The sequence below is a fragment of the Salmo trutta genome, chromosome 12 (genome assembly GCF_901001165.1).
Source record: "Salmo trutta chromosome 12, fSalTru1.1, whole genome shotgun sequence".
NCBI lineage: Eukaryota > Metazoa > Chordata > Actinopteri > Salmoniformes > Salmonidae > Salmo > Salmo trutta.
Window position 1 is genome coordinate 88,783,304 of NC_042968.1, and position 14,291 is coordinate 88,797,594.

The 14,291-nt window shown below is 42.9% G+C and overlaps 1 protein-coding gene across 3 annotated transcripts in view; it reads left to right on the forward strand.

The window, feature by feature from the left end:
- The window catches only part of LOC115204619 (relaxin receptor 2-like), a 190,960-nt gene that overhangs the window by 126,079 nt on the left and 50,590 nt on the right, over positions 1-14,291 (forward strand). For all 3 annotated transcript variants that reach the window (XM_029770288.1, XM_029770286.1, XM_029770287.1), the window contains exons 11-15: positions 4,230-4,301; positions 6,391-6,462; positions 6,832-6,903; positions 8,671-8,742; positions 9,599-9,828. In XM_029770288.1, the coding sequence (XP_029626148.1) occupies positions 4,230-4,301; positions 6,391-6,462; positions 6,832-6,903; positions 8,671-8,742; positions 9,599-9,828 (518 nt within the window). The remainder of the gene's footprint in view (positions 1-4,229; positions 4,302-6,390; positions 6,463-6,831; positions 6,904-8,670; positions 8,743-9,598; positions 9,829-14,291) is intronic.

Below are 14,291 nucleotides of genomic sequence, written 5' to 3' on the forward strand. Positions count from 1 at the left end.
CTGTGTGTCTGTCTCTGTGTGTGTGTGTCTCTGTGTATGTGTCTGTTTGTGTGTCTGTCTGTTTGTGTGTGTCTGTGTGTGTGTGTCTTCTGTGTGTCTCTGTGTGTCTGTCTGTGTGTCTGTCTGTGTGTCTGTGTCTGTGTGTCTGTCTGTCTGTGTGTTTGTGTGTGTGTGTGTGTGTGTGTGTGTGTATGTTTGTGTGTGTGTCTGCCTGTATGTCTGTCTGTCTGTGTGTATCTGTGTCTATGGGTGTCGTTATGTATGTGTCTGTCTGTGTGCCTGTGTGTGTGCCTGTGTGTGTGCGTGTGTGTGTGCGTGTGTGTGTGCGTGTGTGTGTGCGTGTGTGTGTGCGTGTGTGTGTGTGTGTGTGGTGTGTGTGTGTGTGTGTGTGTGTGTGTGTGTGTGTGTGTGTGTGTGTGTGTGTGTGTGTGTGTGTGTGTGTGTGTGTGTGTGTGTGTGTGTGTGTGTGTGTGTGTGTGTGGCTCAGATGGTAGAGCTGGAGTCTTCCCTGTGGCTCAGTTGGTAGAGCATGGTGTTTGCAATGGGTTGTGGGTTTGATTCCCACGGGAGGCCAGTTAAAAAAAAAAAAAAAATTCATGAAATGTATGTATTCACTACTGTAAGTTGCTCTGGATAAGAGTGTCTACTAAAATGTAAATGCTTGTGGGTTTGTGTGTGTCAGTCTGTCAGGACATGAATGTATCTGTGGTGTGTCTCTGTCATTCTCCTAGAAGATCTGAGTTCCTATCTGTCTTTCCTCTGGGGTATATTACAGATTCTCTCTCGAAAATAACTTTTTATTTTGTTTGGATATCCTATTTTGTTAGGAGTTTGTTAGGATATCCCTGTCTGATCCGATATCCTACAAAACATCACTTTACTTCACTTTGCAACAAAATGAAACACGAATCTCAAAGGAAATCTCAATGTGAAGCTCGTTTCCTACAGAGTTTTAAAACTCTTATGTGAAAGAGGAGTCTCTGTTGACAAAGTGTTGGTTTGTGAAGGGTCCGTTCCAAATGGAACCCTATTTTGTATAAGGTGCACTACTTTTGACCAGGGCCCACACCTGTAGAGATAATAGGGTACCATTTTAGACGGACACTAATTTCCCCTGTCTCTGTATCCTACAGGCGTGGTAAACTCATAGTAGTACATCTCAAAGGGGAATCTCTACAGACACAATGTTAGTCTGGTAGGACTCCCTCTCTGTTTGTATTATCCAGAGTCCTCTGGTAAAATCACTTCTGCTACATAACTTGGTGGTCTTTCTCTCTTTCTGCTATAAGCCATCCTTCTCTCTCTCCTTCTCTCTCTCCTTCTCTCTCTCCTTCTCTCTCTCCTTCTCTCTCTCCTTCTCTCTCTCCTTCTCTCTCTCCTTCTCTCTCTCTTTTTCTCTCTCTCTCCTTCTCTCTCTCCTTCTCTCTCTCTTTTTCTTTCTCTCTCCTCTCTCTCTCTTTCTTTCTCTCTTTCTCCTTCTCACTCCTGCTCTCCTCTCTCTCTCCTTCTCTCTCTCCTTCTCTCTCTCCTTCTCTCTCTCTTTTTCTCTCTCTCTCCTTCTCTCTCTCCTTCTCTCTCTCTTTTTCTTTCTCTCTCCTCTCTCTCTCTTTCTTTCTCTCTTTCTCCTTCTCACTCCTGCTCTCCTCCTCTCTCTCCTTCTCTCTCTCCTTCTCTCTCTCCTTCTCTCTCTCCTTCTCTCTCTCCTTCTCTCTCTCCTTCTCTCTCTCTTTTTCTTTCTCTCTCCTCTCTCTCTCTTTCTTTCTCTCTTTCTCCTTCTCACTCCTGCTCTCCTCTCTCTCTCCTTCTCTCTCTCCTTCTCTCTCTCTCCTTCTCTCTCTCTTTTTCTTTCTCTCTCCTTCTCTCTCTCTTTCTTTCTCTCTCTCTCCTTCTCACTCCTGCTCTCCTCTCTCTCTCCTTCTCTCTCTCCTTCTCACTCCCACTCTCCTTCTCTCTCTCTCGCTCTCTTTCTTTCTCTCTCTCTTTCTCTCTCTCACTCACTCCCTGTCTCATACAATTTAATTCAAGAGGCTTTATCGGCATGGAAATGTAGGCATTTACTAAGGCAAGCGTACACTGCCAAAGAAAGAGTAGGAGCATATAAATCTCTCTCCCTCTCTCACGCTCTCCCTCTCCATCTCTCCCCCCTCTGTTTCTCAGACATGGTGAGTTATATTAGGCTTCACGCTCTGCATCTCCATCCCTCTGACTCAATGACAGCAGACCGACTGACTGACTGACTGTCACTTAGATATGTTGTTTACTCCTCCACCGGAACACACAGCTGATTCACACACTCAGGATTAGACAGCTGTGTGTGTGTGTGTGTGTGTGTGTGTGTGTGTGTGTGTGTGTGTGTGTGTGTGTGTGTGTGTGTGTGTGTGTGTGTGTGTGTGTGTGTGTGTGTGTGTGTGTGTGTGTGTGTGTGTGTGTGTGTGCGCGTGTGTGTGTGTGTGCGTGCGTGTGTGTGTGTGTCATAGCGTGCTGTATTTGTGACTGACTCAGCACCAACATCAGTGGTGAATATTCAACAAGATCTCACGGCATGGACTCCACAAGGTGTCTAAAGCGTTCCACAGGAATGCTGGCCCATGTTGACTCCAATGCTTCTCACAGTTGTGTCAAGTTGGCTGGATGTCCTTTGGGTGGTGGACCGTTCTTGATACAAACGGAAAACTGTTGAGTGTGAAAAACCCAGCAGAGTTACAGTTCTTGACACAAACCGGTGCGCCTGACACCTACTACCATACCCCGTTTGTCACATCTACTCCCGCTCCGGCGCTTGACATCGCCAGTTTACTCATTATTACGCACACCTGCCACCATCGTTACGCGCACCTGCGTCTCATGACACTCACCTGGACTCCATCACCTCCCTGATTACCTTCCCTATATCTCTCTCCCTTTGGTTCTTTCCTCAGGTGTTATTGACTCAGGTTTCTGTGTTAAGACTCCACTACTGTGTTGTCTCGTTCCATGTTTGTTGGTTTTATTAAACGTACCACCTGCTTCTCCGCTCTCAGCGTCTTCGTTACACCGTTGAAATGCCCTTACAATCTTTTGTCTTGCTCATTCACCTTCTGAATGGCACACATACAGAAGCCATGTCTCATCTGGAGCGACCTGGCTAGAATATTTCTCCCCTGTATTGATGTCTATTACAAATAGTGTTGTGTTTTTAATGTATTTCTCATAAAATAAACTGGTGGTGTCTTATTGCTGACACTGAATCAATCTAACAGCTGTTTTATGTAATATCATAGTGTCTGTGTCCCAAAGTGTGACTGTGTGTTAGTGTGTATGTGTCAGGTAAGGTACATGGGGAGGTGTGTTAGTGTGTGGGAACAAACACGTCTTGTTGCCTGTTTTGGATGTCAGAATGTATCTAATGTGACTCCTACACAAACTCTCTGAAGCGTTTTGTGTTTGTGCACGAGCTTGCACACATTGTGTGTTTTCTATCTTTCACAAGTATTGTTCATAACTCACACAACCACTCTGTCAGCCTAGTAACTCACACAACCACTCTGTCAGCCTAGTAACTCACACAACCACTCTATCAGCCTAGTAACTCACACAACCACTCTGTCAGCCTAGTAACTCACACAACCACTCTGTCAGCCTAGTAACTCACACAACCACTCTGTCAGCCTAGTAACTCACACAACCACTCTGTCAGCCTAGTAACTCACACAACCACTCTGTCAGCCTAGTCTAGTTTATGAGTGAGTGGGTGAGTTATGTGTGTGTGTGTGTGTGTGTGTGTGTGTGTGTGTGTGTGTGTGTGTGTGTGTGTGTGTGTGTGTGTGTGTGTGTGTGTGTGTGTGTGTGTGTGTGCGTGTGCGTGTGCGTGTGTGTGGACGTGTTAGTTAACAAGAATAGTAAACAAACAACATTCTGACCAACTGGGCACATTTTGTTAGTCCTCACAAGGTCAAATGCTATTTCTAGGGGGTTTAGGGTTCAGGTTAGAATTAGGGTTAGAATTATATTAACGGTTAGGGTTAGGAGATAGGGTTAAGTTTATGGTTAAGGTTAGGTTTTTGGGTTAAGGTTAGGGCAAGGGTTAGAGTACAGGCTAGGTTTAGGGTTAGGGGTTAGGGAAAATTGGATTTTGAATGGGACTGAATTGTGTGTCCCCACAATGTCAGCTGAACAAGACTGTGTGTGTCTCTGTGATAAACAAGTGTTTGAAACCATTAAACTGTAGTAATTCTCTCTGTCCCTGACAGGCTCCTAATGGACAACAAGATCACAACTCTTCCTGAGAACACTTTTCAGTCTCTAGTGGTTCTAGAAGAACTGTGAGTTGAAAATTAACTGAACAATGAATACTATTAGTAGAACCCTAACTGAACAATGAGAACTATTTGCAGAACCCTAACTGAACAATGACAACTTTTAGCAGAACCCTAACTGAACAATGACAACTATTAGCAGAACCCTAACTGAACAATGAATACTATTAGTAGAACCCTAACTGAACAATGAGAACTATTTGCAGAACCCTAACTGAACAATGAATACTATTAGTAGAACCCTAACTGAACAATGACAACTATTAGCAGAACCCTAACTGAACAATGAATACTATTAGTAGAACCCTAACTGAACAATGACAACTATTAGCAGAACCCTAACTGAACAATGAATACTATTAGTAGAACCCTAACTGAACAATGACAACTATTAGCAGAACCCTAACTGAACAATGAATACTATTAGCAGAACCCTAACTGAACAATGACAACTGTGTGTAGAACCCTAACTGAACAATGACAACTTTGAGCAGAACCCTAACTGAACAATGAATACTATTAGTAGAACCCTAACTGAACAATGACAACTATTAGTAGAACCCTAACTGAACAATGACAACTATTAGCAGAACCCTAACTGAACAATGATAACTATTAGTAGAACCCTAACTGAACAATGACAACTTTGAGCAGAACCCTAACTGAACAATGACAACTATTAGTAAAACCCTTACTGAACAATGAATACTATTAGTAGAACCCTAACTGAACAATGAATACTATTAGCAGAACCCTAACTGAACAATGACAACTATTAGTAAAACCCTTACTGAACAATGAATACTATTAGCAGAACCCTAACTGAACAATGAATACTATTAGCAGAACCCTAACTGAACAATGACAACTATTAGTAGAACCCTAACTGAACAATGAGAACTATTAGTAGAACCCTAACTGAACAATGACAACTATTAGTAGAACCCTAACTGAACAATGACAACTATTAGCAGAACCCTAACTGAACAATGACAACTATTAGCAGAACTCTAACTGAACAATGATAACTATTTGCAGAACCCTAACTGAACAATGACAACTATTAGCAGAACCCTAATTGAACAATTAATACTATTAGTAGAACCCTAACTGAACAATGGGAACTATTAGTAGAACCCTAACTGAACAATGGGAACTATTAGTAGAACCCTAACTGAACAATGACAACTATTAGCAGAACCCCTACTGAACAATGACAACTATTAGCAGAACCCTAACTGAACAATGAGAAGTAACACAATAGCACTGTGAGTAGAACAAATTTCAGTCGAGGGTGGTGCTGGAAGAACTGTGAATAACTACTCCGTCATTCAGTCATTCAGCCGTTCTGTCTACCTGTCATTCTGTCTACTTGTCACCTGTCATTCTGTCCACCTGTCATTCTGTCCACCTGTCATTCTGTCTACCTGTCATTCTATTTACTTGTCTACCTGATATTCTGTCTACCTGTCATTCTGTCTACCTGTCATTCTGTCTACCTGTCATTCTGTGTACCTGTCCTTCTGTGTACCTGTCATGCTGTCTACCTGTCTACCTATCATTCTGTCTACTTATCTAGCTGTCATTCTGTCTACCTGTCATTCTGTGTACCTGTCCTTCTGTGTACCTGTCATGCTGTCTACCTGTCTACCTATCATTCTGTCTACTTATCTAGCTGTCATTCTGTCTACCTGTCATTCTGTCTACCTGTCAACCTGTCATTCTGTCTACCTGTCATTCTGTCTACCTGTCATTCTGTGTACCTGTCATGCTGTCTACCTGTCTACCTATCATTCTGTCTACTTATCTACCTGTCATTCTGTCTACCTGTCAACCAGTCATTCTGTCTACATGTCTATCTGTCATTCTGTCTATCTGTCATTCTGTCTACTTGTCTACCTGACATTCTCTTTCTCTCCCTCTCTCCTTACCCCTCTCCTTCCCCCCTCTCTCTGCCCTCCTGCTCTTGCTCTCCCCTCTCTCTCCCTCTCTCCTTACCCCCCTCTCTCCCCTTCTGCTCTCGCTCCCCCTCCCTCTCTCTGCCCTCCTGCTTTCGCCCCACCCCCCTCTCTTTTTTCTCTCCCTCTGTTTTCAGAGACCTGTCGGACAACCGGATTACTGAGCTCCCCAACAACACCTTTAAAAGCCTGAAGTCTCTCGTCAAACTGTGAGTCACAGGTTGTGTCCCAAATGGAACCCGATTACGGCATAACATCTGATAAAAAGGATTGAAGATATTGCAAATATATACTGTTAATTACGTCAATTTAACAGCTGTTAATTACCTCAGTTTAACAGCTTTAAGAGCTTAAAGTCTCTCCTCATTCTGTGGGTCTCACAATACAGGACTGTTTATGTTTGCTTCTCCTCTAACCCTGGAAACATGGCTTTATATCTGACAAACAGGGTTTAATAAAAGATGACAAATGTTGTTCTACTGACTGTTAAAAACTGTTAGTCTCAGAATACCTGCCTGCCTGTCCATCCGCCTGTCAGACAGATCACTTCTTTACTTATTGTTTACTTATTGTCACAGGAACATATCCCATAATCCTCTGTTCCACATCCACCCGGGTCACTTCGATCACCTGACCCAGCTCCAGTCCCTGTGAGTAGTACACATACAGCCTACCAGTACCATACACTAACAGTACCTATGAAATACCTACGAGTACCTATCAGTACTGTACGCTATCAGTACCTACCAGTACTTACCACTATCTACCAGTACCGACCAGTACCTACCAGTATCTATCAGCACCTACCAGTTCCTACCAGTACCTACTAGTATCTACCAGTACCTACCAGTATCTACCTGTACCTACCAATATCTACCAGTACCTACCAGTATCTACCAGTACTGTACGCTATCAGTACTTACCAGTACTTACCCCTATCTACCAGTATCTACCAGTACCTACCAGTATCTACCTGTACCTACCAGTACCTACCAGTTCCTACTAGTATCTACCAGTACCTACCAGTATCTACCTGTACCTACCAATACCTACCAGTACCTACCAGTATCTACAGTACTGTACGCTATCAGTACTTACCAGTACTTACCCCTATCTACCAGTACCTACAAGTATCTATCAGCACCTACCAGTACCTACTAGTACCTACCAGTACCTACCAGTACCTACCAGTATCTATCAGTACCTACTAGTACCTACAAGTACCTACCAGTACCTACCAGTATCTATCAGCACCTACCAGTACCTACTAGTACCTACCAATATCTACCAGTATCTACCAGTACCTACCACTATCTACCAGTATCTACCAGTACCTACCACTATCTACCAGTATCTACCAGTACCTACCAGTACCTACCACTATCTACCTGTATCTACCAGTACCTACCTGTACCTACCAGTACCTACCAGTATCTACCAGTACTGTACGCTATCAGTACTTACCAGTACTTACCTGTACCTACCAGTACCTACCACTATCTACCAGTATCTACCACTATCTACCAGTACCTACCACTATCTACCACTATCTACCACTATCTACCAGTACCTACCAGTACTTACCACTATCTACCAGTATCTACCACTATCTACCAGTATCTACCAGTACCTACCACTATCTACCAGTATCTACCAGTACCTACCAGTACTTACCACTATCTACCACTATCTACCAGTATCTACCAGTACCTACCAGTACTTACCACTATCTACCACTATCTACTAGTATCTACCTGTACCTACCTGTACCTACCACTATCTACCAGTATCTACCTGTACCTACCAGTACCTACCACTATCTACCACTATCTACCAGTACCTACCAGTACCTACCACTATCTACCAGTACCTACCTGTACCTACCACTATCTACCACTATCTACTAGTATCTACCTGTACCTACCTGTACCTACCAGTACCTACCAGTACCTACCACTATCTACCAGTACCTACCAGTACCTACCACTATCTACCAGTACCTACCTGTACCTACCACTATCTACCACTATCTACCAGTACCTACCAGTACCTACCAGTACCTACCAGTACCTACCACTATCTACCAGTACCTACCAGTACCTACCACTATCTACCAGTACCTACCTGTACCTACCACTATCTACCACTATCTACTAGTATCTACGAGTACCTACCAGTACCTACCACTATCTACCAGTACCTACCAGTACCTACCACTATCTACCACTATCTACCAGTACCTACCAGTACCTACCAGTACCCAACGAGTATCTACCAGTATCTATCAGTACCTACCAGTACTTACCAGTACCCGACGAGTATCTACCAGTATCATACACTATAGGAAGATACATGTTGACTATCTATGGTAAATAAATCTAATCAAGTTAATAAACTGTGTGGTGTCTTGTCTTTAGAGGTCTGGAGGGTATTGAGATTCCAGACATCCAGACGAAGATGTTTGTACCCATGGGAAACCTCTCACACATGTATGTACCACATTCTATACTATATATCCTGTACATCACATTCAATATTACATGTCCTGTTTATCACATTCTATACTATATGTCCTGTTTATCACATTCTATACTATATGTCCTGTATATCACATTCTATACTATATGTCCTGTACATCACATTCTATACTATATGTCCTGTACATCACATTCTATACTATATGTCCTGTATATCACATTCTATATTATATGTCTTGTTTATCTCATTCTATACTATATGTCCTGTATATCACATTCTATACTATATGTCCTGTATATCACATTCTATACTATATGTCCTGTTTATCACATTCTATATTATATGTCCTGTATATCACATTCTATACTATATGTCCTGTACATCACATTCTATACTATATGTCCTGTACATCACATTCTATACTATATGTCTTGTTTATCACATTCTATACTATATGTCCTGTATATCACATTCTATACTATATGTCTTGTTTATCACATTCTATACTATATGTCTTGTTTATCACATTCTATACTATATGTCCTGTTTATCACATTCTATACTATATGTCCTGTACATCACATTCTATACTATATGTCCTGTATATCACATTCTATACTATATGTCTTGTTTATCTCATTCTATACTATATGTCCTGTATATCACATTCTATATTATATGTCCTGTACATCACATTCTATACTATATGTCCTGTACATCACATTCTATACTATATGTCCTGTACATCACATTCTATACTATATGTCCTGTATATCACATTCTATATTATATGTCCTGTATATCACATGCTATACTATATGTCCTGTTCATCACATTCTATACTATATGTTGTCGTCCCCCTCGTAGCTACTTCAAGACATTCCAGTACTGTTCCTATGCACCCCACGTGAGAACGTGTAAGCCCAACACAGACGGTATCTCTTCCTTCGAGGACCTGTTAGCCAACGTGGTACTCAGGGTCTCTGTGTGGGTCATGGCCTTCATCACATGTTTCGGGAACCTCTTCGTCATCGGGATGAGGTCTCTGATCAGGGCAGAGAACAACCTGCACGCCGCCTGCATCAAAGTCCTCTGCTGTGAGTTATATGGAATGTTTATAGACATACACAGGTGTCGTGACTATCATTAATGTGATGACAGCTATTTTATCAAATCAATTAACTATGTTTTATTATTACGTGATTCAATTAATCATGTAACAATTAACTCATTAGTAACTTGGGGCACCACGGAAAAAGTTTGTTTAATGAGTTACTGTTTCCCGAATTAACTTAAGAATATATCAGAATATATCGTTATCATACCAGTCATACATTAATCATTATTACCTCATATCAGTCTCATTCTGAACGTCGCAAAATTCTTGGATATCTGCAAGAACCCTATTCTAAATAATGATTCAGCGATACACACATTTAACTAACTAAATATTCACACAGAAATACATAAACACACACACACGGATACATTGAATTGATTACTAACATAATGCAATGAAAAGTCCCTAGTGGACTAACCTGATATGACCGCTTGTTACACAATGGAAGGGTAGGGGTAAGATAAAGAGAGCGGGAGAGACAAAGAGAGTGGGCTGGTGGAAGCTATATGTGGAATCTATGCTCATGAAAAATGAATACTTTGCACATGAACGACCGCTCATTCGAAAATAAATGCAACACATATATTTACGCTTGTATGACTTTGTCATCTCTCTGTTGAAACCACTCATCTGTCTATGGCGAGTAGTTCGATGTAAGTCTCTGGTTGTCCACCAGAGGTCACAATGTCCTCAGTTGTAGTAGGCTTCTTTGTCTCTGAGTGTACCTCTGATGGGTACACACGCGGTGGTTCTTGTTCTAGTTTACTAGACTAAAGTACTTAAACAGCTGCAGACTGAATGTTCCGATGTAGCCTTTATCTTACCATATACTGGTCTTGTAGTTTTAAACCATTTCAACGAGCAGTCACTGCTCCACGCTTTCTGGTCTGGTGTTAATTTCATTAGCAGTCCTTTTATGCACTTGCCTTGGAGGGCGGTTCCATCACGTTGCCACAATGTCTGTGCTCATGTGGGCATGGTTACTGGCTTGGCAAAAGTTTATATGAAAAATAGTTCTCATTCAGAAGGCTAAAATCACATTTCATCTTCTCACAAATAGTTTCATATTTAATTATATAAGTTTTACAACATTTAGATGTCAATCTGATAACTGGGACGTATACATTTGTAGAGTTACAGTTATTTAGTTATACCATCCTTAATGATATCACAAAACAATACACTTTTGACAGGATTTATTGTTTGGATCCCTACCAACCATTCCAGATGTTTGGATTTGAAACTAATGTTCCAATGCCCAATCTTTTGATGTTTAAAGTTTTGGCATGAGTCTCTTTACACTCAAAGGATTTTTGACTTCTCCATACTGCAGTGCAAGAGAGAGAAAGTTTACGACCGGTCGTTAGATTCCCACTCCCCCTCTTCCTCTCTGGTGGGAGGGGGGGTGCTATCTTTGATTCTCACCCAGGATTGAGAGTCATGACACAGTACACACAGACATGCAGGCACACACATACACACAGGCACACACACTCACTGTGAGTGAAAGTCATTAGGGCATAGCAGCTGCTGATCTCAGTTGGAGATCCCATGATAGGTCAGACAAGATAGCTTCCTACAGCCTCTCGCTCTCTTTCTTTCTCTCTCTCTCTCTCGCTCTCTTTCTCTCTTTCTCTCGCTCTCTTTCTTTCTCTCTCTCCTCTCTCTCTCCTCTCTCTCTCCTCTCTCTCTCCTCTCTTTCTCTCTTTCTCTCTCTCCTCCCCCTCTCTCCTCTCTCTCTCCTCTCTCTCTCCTCTCTTTCTCTCTTTCTCTCTCTCCTCTCTTTAACTCTCTCTCCTCTCTTTCACCTCTCTCTCTCCTTCCTCTCTCTTTCTCTCTCTCTAACTCTGTCTTTCTTTCTCTCACTGTGTTGCTCTCACTTTATCTCTGTCTCTCCTCCCCTTTCTCTCTCTCTCTCGCTCTCTCTCAATTTCTCCCCTTGTCTCTCTCTGGACCTGCTGTCACAACAAACTGATGTTATTCATCTATCATTCATTACCTCTCATCCCTCCTTCTTCTCCTTTCTTTTCTTCCTTCCTTCTCCTCATGTTTTCTTCTCCCTGTTTTCTTGCGGACTGGTGGCCAGTCAGAGAGAAAGGGGCAGCTCCATAGAGAATGACAGAGGCCTCTAGGGGCCAAAAGTCTGTTTAAGCATGTGCAGCGCCATTGAGGGCTTCCACCATTTTAGTGTAGTCAACTGGGTGGGACTTCCAAAGTCATTGGCTGATCCCTCCTGGTGACCCTGTTGGAGTCATGTCCAACCAGATCATCAGTAGGGATCAGCCAATCGTGAAGAAGAAAAGTCTTCCCTGTAGCTCAGTTGGTAGAGCATGCTGTTTGCAACGCCAGGGTTGTGGGTTCGATTCAGCACAGAAAAAGAAATGTATGAAATGTATGCATTCACTACTGTAAGTCGCTCTGGATAAGAGCGTCTGCTAAATGACTAAAATGAAAAAATTTAGATTGCCTCAATGGTGCTGCCGATGCTGTCATATACACTATAATGGCACAGATGCAAAAACGAGCCCTCTATCTGTCTCTATGGCAGCTCCCTGTAGCCTCTTTTCCCTCTCTATTATTTCACAACAAACACCTGTTACTCATCTATCATTCATCAGCTAGGATCTATCACCCATCCTTTTCTCTCTTCTCTTTCTCTCATTCTTCTCGCTATCTTTCTGTGCCTCTCTCCTTCATCTCTTTCTCCTCTATCTCTTGCTCTCTCCTTCTCCTCCGTCTCTCCCCATCCCTCTCCGCTGTGTAGATCTCAGTCTAGGTAAATGTGTCAGCAGGTCAGGCAGGTCTAAATGAAACTACACTTAGCCAGCTCCAGACCATCTTGTCTTTCCTGCTTCCCCATACCAGATCCTGCTGCCCCCTATATCTCTCTTCCCCATTCCAGATCCTGCTGCCCCCTATATCTCTCTTCCCCATACCAGATCCTGCTGCCCCCTATATCTCTATTCCCCATACCAGATCCTGCTGCACCCTATATCTCTCTTCCCCATACCAGATCCTGCTGCCCCCTATATCTCACTTCCCCATTCCAGATCCTGCTGCCCCCTATATCTCTCTTCCCCATACCAGATCCTGCTGCCCCCTATATCTCTCTTCCCCATACCAGATCCTGCTGCCCCCTATATCTCTCTTCCCCATACCAGATCCTGCTGCCTCCTATATCTCTCTTCCCCATACCAGATCCTGCTGCCCCCTATATCTCTCTTCCCCATACCAGATCCTGCTGCCCCCTATATTTCTCTTCCCCATACCATTTCTTGCTGCCCCATACCAGATCCTGCTGCCCCCTATATCTCTCTTCCCCATACCAGATCCTGCTGCATCCTATATCTCTCTTCCCTGTACTACATCCTGCTGCCTCCTATATCTCTCTTCCCCATACCAGATCCTGCTGCCTCCTAAATCTCTCCTCCCCTTTGCTACCGCTGACCCTATTCAAAGATGCACACTCACACACAACACACACATACATACACACACACACACACACAGACAACACACAACACACACACAGACAACACACAACACACACAACACACACATACATACACACAGGAACCTTCCCTGGCCGAGTCGAAACAAACACTGGCCAAATACATCAGACAGATAAATAAGCTGGCAACAGGCCATCAGTAAGAACACACACAGGAGAGCACTAATGTGGAATGGGAAAATTAGCAATGTATCTCAACAAAGTGAGAAGAGGAAGTAGGGTTTTTATCATAGAGATAGATAGAAGACTCTAGTGCCCAAACACCCGTTGTAGCATGGGTAGCGACATTGAGGACTTTCACCATTTTGAAGTAGTCAACTGGGTGGGACATCCCATGGGTTATTAAGGAAAGATCACACAATTCCATCCAGTTTATCAGTAGGGATCAGCCAATGAATTATACTCATGAGCAAACATTCCATCACTGCAGGTGGCAGTAAATCACCAACCTTGGCTTTATACCTGTTCAGACAACACACTCCAGCTGGCAGTATGTACCCTACCAGTTTGTTTACCAACTCATAGAAGTAGTATAAGAAGAAAATGGACTACTTCAAAATGGAGATGGCCTCAATGGCGCTCTAACAGACGCCATAATGGGACAGATACGTTGATGCATTCTCTAATGGCGCATTCCCATGTAGTATTTAGCACAGTGTTTTACCCAAAATGCTCAGACTTTTCCCTTTCCATATACTCACTGGGCCATGGCTCCAGCGGACCTGCTCTCACTTATGCTGCTGAAAATGTACCAGAGGCCAGGATTTGGCCCTAAACACAATTTTCCTAGTATAGCATAAGGTTGTGTACACTAGTGAAAGGGAGAGATGGAGAGAGAGAGATGAGAGGGAGAGATGGAGAGAGATATGAGGGAGAGATGGAGAGAGATGAGAGATGGAGAGATAGATGGAGAGAGAGATGAGAGGGAA